Raw genomic sequence first — 10251 nt, 5'->3', positions numbered from 1 at the left:
TAATTTTCACATTTGTGCAAAAGAACTAATCATAGTGTATGCCGAATCTTCTAGATATATAGGAGCATATCCTTAATTGCTAGTATTATATAATATCCAGGCCAATAAGAATAGTTTTGAACTTTTTTTTTTTGGATGCATCAAACAAAAGTTTCCACTTTTTGCAAAAGAATAATCATAGTGTATGAGCTTCTAGATAGGACCATATCCTTGCTATTTGCACATAATAATTTTAAACAAACAAAAGTTAAAAGAAAATATAGCATATTCAGATGCATGCAACAAGGTAATATAACGTGTCATTCCGTGATGAATACTGAAGTATAATAGTACTACCTTTTGAGCTACCAAAGTAAAGATTCGGGGACACTTGTTGAATGATAATTAAGTACATATGCATAATTAGCTCTTGGATAAAGAGTAATTAGAGGGAAATCTAAATGGGACTTTGTGAGGATCTTCAGATACAATAAATTATAACCACTCAGATATGGTACACTGAAAATATAATATGTTTAAAAAGTATATTCATCCCCTATTTCCTAGATATGAGGAAAATGAACCAAAAATATACACTTGAACATTGCACCAGGTGTTTTATATTTACCTCTATTCAAAACTTTTCTTGCCATCAAAGCAAACATTTCTAATTTTTCTCTGCTAGATTTGGGATTTCAATGCAAGCAAATGGTATCTTGCTTTATCTATATTTAAATATTTTTACATTGAAAATTATTTAACTTTTAGACAAATTGGCAACGTAAATATTTTTTCAACTATCAGTATATTGTTATGAACTATGCATTTACTAGTCATGGTTAGTAATGCAAGAAATTAAAATAAATAACCCTACCAATTGAAGTGCATTACTGCTTCTTCCTAAATTATTGAGATGTGGATAGGTAGCCCAAAACAACACGGTATGGAGGAGTTAAGGAAGGGACTACCAAACAGCCATACACAAATTCATTGTTTGTGACAAGTGCCCTCTCATTCAACATTTAATGAATGTGTCCAAACCCAACTACTAGCTAGCCATAGCTAAGTGTAGTGAGTGGCCACCACCTCCTAAAATTTCATTATATGCTTATTTTTATATATTTTCTATTTAGTTATGAATTATGATCCTCGAAACTTCTATTCACCCCACATGATGTACATCCAAATATACTATTTCCATGATTAATTATGATAGTTTTCATGTTGATGTAGATCGGTCTCTAGCTCTTAAAATTTTTGCCACTCTTGGAATCATTGTTTAATGAACTATGATAGTTCTCATGTAACTTTTTAGGTTACATTTTGGAGACTAAAAGAATATGTACGTCCTTACACGAATTTGTCCATACAAAATCAAAGTCAATGCAATGAAGCACTATAAATGGTACTCCTTTATTTCATGTATACTTTTCTTTTTAGTCCGCTTAAAAATAAGTGTTTTTATTTTATCTTACAATTCTTCAATTATAATTTTCCACATTATATCTTTAAAATTACAAAATTAAAACTCAATTTGATACATTATATTTTATCTTTAATTTTTAAGATCATAAAATTCAAAAAAAAAACATTTTACTTTCTTAAACCAAATTAAAACCAAAAAAATAAATTAAAATAAAAAGAGTATTTTCTCTTTTGTTTTCATTTATGTGATATTATTTTTTTCAATCAAACATAATCATATAAATTGGGAGTATTAACATTATTTGGGTAAGTGCGTGGACCTGGGAACAGTGAGAGAACATGCCACTCATACGAGCACAACGATGTAGTACCCACCTTATAACTTGATGAGTTGTCTCAATAAACCAGAGCTAACCACCATATGTAGCAGTAGATCTCACTCTATGAACTCAAATTCAATCTTTGGTTGTACATTTATGCTTTAATTTAATGTCCAATCCAAAGTACCTCCAATCAAGACAATATTTGGGAGCCCACCCCCATTTTTCTCTATGCCAACCGACTTTTCTGGATGAATGAACCTTTGTTAAGCCCGAGCTGGCGGTGGCCTAGATGCTTGAGAAAAGTAATAAATTAAGCTTAAAAAATTTAAGTTTGTACTACATAAATCCTTTAAATAAATAAAAAATTAAAGAGAGATATGCCACTATCCCTATCAATTATCATTATACTATAGTTGATGTAAGTATGAAAGTTGTTTTCCCGTTTGTTGGTTGGAGCCTTGACATATAGAATTATGAAGAAAAAAAAAAAAAAAACAAATAAGATTACAGTAATAAATTTTAATGATTTTTACCGGATCCGATCAAGAGTCCGGTCCCAAATTATGGGTCGGGAGTAGGGTGAACCCCGAGTCTAATCCCGACTCCCCATCGAGGTAAGGATCAGGCCTCGAGCTGGAGTTGGGAGTTGGGCCTAGGGTCGGGGTCGGAGTTTGGTAAAGTCTTAGGTCGAAGTCAAGGGTATATTAGGTCTTGGATCAACATCAAGGTAGAAGTCTAGTCAGTGTCAAGAGTCAAATCTTGAGTCCTAGGATGAGGCCAAGGATTAGGGTCGAGATTAGGTCATGAGTCAGCATCGGGTCACGAGTAGTTGCTAGGGGTTAGTTGTCGGGCCTAAGTTAGGGTTAGTCAGGGTCTAGTCGAGAGGATCAAGTTCTAAGTCAAAGTTGGGGTCAGGGTTGTGTCTTGGGTCAGTATCAAGTCTAGGGTCGTTATTGGGACAAGGGTCTTGGCCCGTGTTAAAGAGTGAGATTTGAATTTGGTGTCATAGTATTTGTCTAGATCATACTTAAAGGTTTCTGGCTAATATTTTGTTTTTACTAACCAAACATCAGAAAATAATAAAAGAACACTTATTTTTTGGTTTTTCTTTTTTAGAACATTTTTCTTCGTACCCAACACATCCTTAAGCTTAAAAAATCTAAGCTTGTACCAAATAAATCCTTTAAATAAAAGAGAGATATGCCTCTATCCCTATCATTATACTATAGTTGATGTAAAGTATGAAAGTTGTACTCCTGTTTGTTGGTTGAGGCCTCTGACAGAACCATAACAAAGAAATTAAAAAACCCACACTTTCTTCACATGTACATCACATTGACACATTATTCCAAATTAACTAACTATTCTTTTCTCCCAACTTTTGTCTCCTTCCATGATATTTTGCATATATAAACAACCAGCTTAAAGAATGATTCATGAACATAACCTGTTTTGAGAAAAGAAAAAAAAAATGAACCTTTCAACAATTCGAACAATGGCTGCTCTTTCCCCAAGGTCTCATTCTCATAGCTCGTATCGTACCCGTTGTGTTAGTTTTCCTGCTAGATCACACCCCAGCACAATCAAGATTGAGCAAGTTTTGAACAAAATCAAAACTTGGGAATCATCTTCTCCTTTATCTCCAAAAGCAGAAGAAAAAACCCAAAATGCTCTGTCAAGCGGCCTTGTAGAATTATACGAGTGTGTAGAGGAACTACTTGCGCTGCCAATGACTCAGAGGGCGCTTCTCCAGCATCAAGATGACAACTTTGTGAAGGAATTGCTGGAAAGATCAGTGAGATTCATAGATATCTGCAGCAACACAAGGGATACCGTCATGTGTTTGAAAGAAAGCGTGAGAGAACTTCAATCCGCGCTTCGAAGAAGCAAAGCAGGAGATGATTTATTGACTATTGAGGGCAGTGTAAATGCTTATATTTCTTCAAGAAAAAACACTCAAAAGGAAATTGAAAAATCCCTTACTATACTGAAACAGATAGATAACACCCCATCAGCCACAATGAAAGATTCTCAGCTCTCTGCTATAATAAGAGTCCTTGAAGATGCCAGTTTCACAACTATTTCTACTTTTCAGTCATTGCTAATGTTTCTTTCTGTGCCAGCCTCGAAACCAAAGTCCAATAAATGGTCATTGGTTTCGAAGCTGGTACATAAAGGGGTTGTAGGCAGTGAAGGGCAGAGGGAAAAGCTGACTGAGTTGGAGAAAGTTGACACTGCACTCAACAACTTGTTGGATCATGTTTCTGGACATGAAGAGGAAGTGGAAAGTTTTGAATTTGCACAAAGAAATCTGGAGAATTTGGAGAGTAGCATTGAGGATCTTGAAAATGGATTAGAGATGTTGTTCAAGCTTTTGATCCGGACAAGGGTGTCTCTACTCAACATACTTTCTCTCAGTAGATAAATTAAGGTATCATGCATAACAGCTCAAGTATTTTTTGCATGATTGAAGCTGTGATGTATAGATATTTATTAATTTCTAGTCATTGAGTCCTGTAAATGAACATATTGTGTATAGTATTAGCAGCTAAGGAGGAAGAGGATTGAGAAACATGGACAAAGTTTTCCAATTTCCTATTCCTTTTCTCTGTTTGTCTTTTGTGTTATTCCAGTTTTACAGATTAGTGCCAAAATTTTGCAGAGGTGCTAATTCTGGCCAAGATTAGTGTTATTTGGACTTCTAAGGATTTAGCCCAAAGAAGTCCAAGAGTGTGTGCAAGTAACATGTAGTTGTTAATGGGCTGATCTGATATGGGTAGGGCCCATTCAGTATTTCAGTCCATTAAGGGATTTTAGCCCTTTCTTCGTGTATGTTCATTCTGTACAATAATCCATTAATTAATGGATCTAATTCCTCATTGTGTATGAAATTTGTGAAAATTTTTGTGAGATGGATGCTTCTTAAATTGATCTGTTGCAGATGTACTAACTACATGGGGGAAAACTCCTTCATTTTTATTTGGTTATAATATAATAATGTGCTCAAATTAATACTATAACAATGATGCTAAGATAAATATAGAACAAGGATGATGGTGAATCTTTTAACAACTCGAATGGGATATTATCTACAAATCTAGACACCACAAGAGAGCCTAATAAAGAAGGTGCTTCGAGGTAAAAAATTATTTAGATAATCAGACTGAAATCAGTTGTAGAAATTGATATTCAACCACTATAAACTTAGGACCAAACTTTTAGATGTTCCAAATTGTGTGAATTTTGATGAAACATTTTAGAATGTAGTTTTCTTAACAATTAATAGGAGAATGATTACAATTTTAAAGTACTATTTTAATATAGTTTTTGAATATTTAAATTTAATTTAAAGATTAATTAACTTAATTTTTATAAGCAAAAGTGATGAATAAAAATAAAAAAAGATATTATTAAATATTTTATAATTTTCGTTGATGGTATCTTAATGGTGAAGACAGCAGTGTGAAGAAGAAAAAGCAATGTGAAAAGGGGAAGAAAAAGACGCTGTATTAAAATGATGAAAATGGTGAAGGCTGAAGAGTGCAAAGGTAGAATCCAAAAGACGTTTTAGAGAAAAGGCTTAAAATAGTCCATTATCTTTGAGTTTAGACTCAAAATAGTCCTATTTCTTTTTAGTGGAGCATTAATAGTCCTGATTCTTTAATAAAGTGGTGCATTTTTAGTCTCCATCCTAACCATAGTTAATTTTTTAACAGACTATATTTTGGTTCATTAGTTTTCCTCGCTAAATAAACGAAAGTAAAGGAAAGAAGGGTTAACCGAGAGCCTACTTATTCTATAAAGTTTCATACTTTTTCGAGAAAAAATATATATTTGAATGAAGCCAAGCACCAAATGCTCAACTGACACAAAGGAATCACCATACTCTTTCTTGTACTCCCTGGCTCTCTGCATCAAACCTTCCAACTCTCGGCCTAACATAGAACCAGCTGTCTCACCAATAACCTGGAAAGATGTTGTAACCAAGAAGAAAGATTCAGCAATCTATAGTACATGAGAGGACAACGTATTTAGCAGCTTGTTATTTGATTGTTATTAGAAGTGGTCTAAAAAGAAAGGAAGTAATATCATAAAAGAACGAATACGAATGACTCAGCATCACTGGTGGTTGGAAGCTTCCAATAATTAATCTGTGCTCTCTTAAAGAGCAATGTACGAGAATCAGTTGACCAAGCTACCATAGAATCTAAACATAACTGCATAGCACTGCGTATGTTTCCATACGGTCTGCATCCATCAAAATTGATTTATTTTTTTTATATATAAGCAAAGAGATGTGAGTTCACCTCACATCTCAACTTCAATTCCGACCAATAATGTGTGCTGTAAATACCAACTTCCACATGGATATGCAAAACATCAACCAGTCAACCTTCCAAATAGAAGCGAAGTAATTAATAAGAACAAATACTGTCACATGTAGCAGTATACTTTGAGCAAATTTAAATTCACTATTACAAAGTTCAAGTTAAGCCAAGGAAGATGGAGTGGGCAGATTATTTGCGGCATAATGTAAAAACTGACTTTGCAGCTTCAGAAACAAAATCTTCTACTCAAATCATCTTATAAAGAGGGAGAGCCCTTACAACTGCCCAGTTAATTTTCATAAGGATTGATATTTCAAGGGTAGTAACTAGTGAATGTAAACCCTCTTCCTACTATCTCACCAGCACAATACCATGCAAAGCACTCCAAACCAAACAACGCTGCAATTCCAGCATCTTCAACCTTCAACTCCTAGATTGATTTCAGATTTTAGTTTTCACTTGTATTAGCACTTTCTTAATGAATGGTTAAGTTGAAGACGACACTAACATACTAGAAGGGCACAAAAGATAACATGATTTTAGAGGTAAAAGAGATATCAAAAATACCAAAATATAAAGAGCAATAGCTGCAACACAACACTAAGAAGTGCAGCATAGTAGCAACACCAGAAGAAAAAAAAACATAACTATAACATAATTTTAAAGTTCAAAACACTTGAAAATGCATAAAAATAACTACAAAAGTACAGTATATTGGCAACACCGCAACACCTACGGATTTAGAACAATATAACACTTGAGAACAACAACACTTAAAAATGAAATAGAGGAACACCACATGAGAATGCAATATAGTTGCAGCATCATATCCACCAACAATCTGATAGCAATATAGTAGCACCAAAAAGGAGATATCAACACCTGAAAAATGCATAGATAAGCACTTGGATAAGGCTAAACTACCATTAACATTGAACACATATTAGCACTCAAAATAAGCTAAATTACCAGTGATTCATTTTAACTTTGTGTTTGTTGAGAGTATATCCAACCAGAATCTATATCAACTACTTCTTGTCCAACTGTTTTTTCTTGTCCAGCTCCTTCTTGTCTAGTCTTTTCTTGTCCCGCTTATTCATGTCCTCTTCTAACCTGAATCATAAATTCACATATAAATTGTGTTAGTTTAAGATTATCCGATAAGAAACCAATTCTGATATAGTTAAGATATAGTAGTACATGTAGTTTTTGACGAACTGAAGTTGTCTCTTGTAACACAACATTATATTTGCAAGTTTTTTTGTTATGACCAGGCTTGTTGCATGTACTGCAGTCTAGAGATTGTTGCTTTCTTTTCATCTTTGTTCGACTTGCTCCAACTTCATCAGCTTCCTTTCTTCTCGCCTTTTGTTTTCTTCCTCTCTTTTTATTTCCTACGATTGTTGGAGGCAATGGAGGAACTTTAGTTGATGTAGCCCACATTTGTGGCCCATTTATCGGAAGAATTGCATGTTCATAGATTCTTCTATATGTTTCAACTTTGTAACAATCATCCACATAGTCAAGAATGATATCCTTCTTCGCCCGAATTGCTGCAATAGCATGCTTGCAAGGAATTCCCATGATACTCCATTTTCTACAACTACATATTCTATTCTCCAAATCAATAGCCCAACTATCATGAATAGTAGCTCCTATAATCTCATAATTCCATTGATTAGATTTTCTAGGAATATACTCACCCGCTGCAGTCTGATTTTTGTGCAAAATATCCTTAATCTTTGGACAAACATCATTCGAACTCCATTTATGCGCTTTCTCCCTATTAGCTAACATTCTAGCCATGAGAAGATATCGCAATTTCTCCAAAAGTGTCACAATAGGCTTGTCTCTAGCATCAAGGATCATGCTATTAAACACTTCACAAATGTTATTTAATAAAATATCACACTTGGCATCTGAAGAGAAATGAGACCTTGACCATTGGCTAGGTTCTTTGTCATTGAGCCAATCGGCAACATTTGAATCTAACTCTCTTATACGTACCATGCAAGCATCAAATTCGTTTACAGTGGTAGTCTTTGCAGCAGCCCAAAATGCTTTTTTTAATGTGAACCCACCAAAACCAGCTCTCTTAAAATTGTTATGAAGATGTCTCGCACAAAATCTATGACTGACATATGGCAAAACCTCATTAAAAGCTTCAATAAAACCTTTTTGTTTGTCGGACATAAAGGTCCAACCAGTCTCATCTACATCTAAATCAGCTGCCAAATAGTTTAAAAACCAAACCCACGACTCTTTACTTTCTTTCTCAACAATTGCATAGGCAATGGGAAATATATTATTATTACCATCAATTCCAACAGCAGTTAACAGTTGAGTCCCATACATTGGACCCTTCAACCAACAACCATCCACGCCTATTATTTTTCTGCATCCTACCTTGAAATCTAGCTTACAAGCAGCAAAACAGATGTATATCCTTTGAAATCTGTATGGCTTGTTCGGTATGTCATTCTCAGTGAACTTCATATGAATTGTACTACCTGGATTTGTCCTATCAATTCAATACAATAATCCCACATCATTTTGTATTGATCCTTGATATCACCATCAATCAATGCAATAGCTAACATCTTAGCTCTTTTGGCTTGAGATAAAGTTACATGAGCTCGTAGATCTACACTTACTCTATCTCTAAAATCAACTAAGCTCCAAGCCCTGTTTGATTTAATTTCTGTGAGGTATTTTCTTGCAATGAATGATGCTGTTATTTTTCTATTATCATAATGCCACTCCTTGCAATTATGTGTAGGAATGTACTTCCTAATCTGGAAAGACGTATCCCTTTGCATTTTACATGCTGTGATTTCCCATTTGCACTCTGAATGTATACAAACAGCCTTCATTCTTTCTTTGTCATTTTTGAGCCACTGGATATACTTTCCATTCTTAATCTCATGAGTAACTACTGCACTTTTAAAATCTTTCTTGCTTTCAAAAACACATTCTAGAGCTAAAATTGGATTGTCTCCGTCTGTTTGTGGATTGAATGTAGGAAAGTTCAAGATCTCATTTTCAGAATCACTATGCAAACTTTTTGTGTCCGTAGAATCAACACAATCTGACTCTCCTTCTAGAGCTGTCATCTTTCTTTGTGCTTCAATACTAAGGATCTCCTATTCATCCACTATGTATTGTGCAACCTTTTCATGTTTATCAACAAGTAAACCATCAGTTAACTCAACTTCCGAGTCACTGAAATCATTTGCCAATGGATTTTCCTGAACAAGTTGTTGTCTGTTATTATCTGCAGCATTTGAGCTATGTATAGAAGTCATAACTAAAATCATTTGCTAATGGATTTTCTTGAACAAGTTGTTGTCTGTTATTATCTGCAGCATTTGAGCTATGTATAGAAGTCATATCTTCTATATTGAAATATGAATCCAAGTGTTCGAAGTAAATTTCGATCATGTTGTCATTTGGGATGTTTTTGCAAACAGCATGGGCTTCATTATCTGTAGACACCAACCTCCATCTACCAGATCTTCCATATCTATGCCAAAAAGTTATTGAATTCTTTAAGTATCCACAAATCTCTGCCATCTTCTTAAACTCATCAAGGTCCAATTTGTTTGCATTAACATAATCAATATAGTCTATGTTGCCCTCAACATAATGCTTTTCTGGAGTACGTTTCATAACTCCTCCGTGGTGTATTTTGATACTGAAAAATGATGTATCTGCCATCGATTCTAAAATAGCAAAAAATATATTCTAATCAACACAAATAATACATATACAACATGATATTAATATTAAAGCAAATAACAAAAAGTATAAATTTCAGGGGCATTGATTAAGTCATAAAACTTCTAAAATATTAACAAAGTTACAAAGCGACATCTTTATGTATATATATATTCATAAATGTGCTTCTTGTGTTGAATTATTTTCTGGGATAGTGGGATTTGATTAAAAGAATTTAAAATAAATTGTACTTACCATAAATTAGAGGTGATTCTCCATCATCCTTGCTCCTTAAAAGCATTATAACTTCCAACTTTGATTATATTATTGAAGAAAGTATAATGCAGGTTTCAGATTTTAGGGTTATTTGGAGATTAGAGATAAAGAGGGGAAAAACTAAGAAAGAAGACTAATGTTTCAAAAGGAGAAGCCCAAATGGCATTGCAATAGCAAGAGTCTTTAAGTTTGGAGGGAAACAT

General features: G+C 34.0%; 1 protein-coding gene across 1 annotated transcript; it reads left to right on the top strand.

The window, feature by feature from the left end:
• Positions 1 to 3069: 3069 nt before the first annotated feature.
• LOC102585003 (uncharacterized) lies at positions 3070 to 4618 on the top strand. The gene has a single exon (XM_006340745.2). It carries the CDS (start codon positions 3199 to 3201, stop codon positions 4150 to 4152), a length of 954 nt encoding a protein of 317 aa, XP_006340807.1. The 5' UTR covers positions 3070 to 3198; the 3' UTR covers positions 4153 to 4618.
• The last annotated feature ends 5633 nt before the right edge of the window (positions 4619 to 10251 follow it).

This window comes from Solanum tuberosum, unplaced genomic scaffold (genome assembly GCF_000226075.1).
Source record: "Solanum tuberosum cultivar DM 1-3 516 R44 unplaced genomic scaffold, SolTub_3.0 scf00020, whole genome shotgun sequence".
Taxonomy (NCBI): Eukaryota; Viridiplantae; Streptophyta; class Magnoliopsida; order Solanales; family Solanaceae; genus Solanum; species Solanum tuberosum.
This window is presented reverse-complemented; position numbering and strand designations above follow the sequence as displayed.

Bases quoted from the DNA above. Each gene is read 5' to 3' on its own strand.
- LOC102585003 (XM_006340745.2), top strand. From the start codon at position 3,199: ATGAACCTTTCAACAATTCGAACAATGGCTGCTCTTTCCCCAAGGTCT.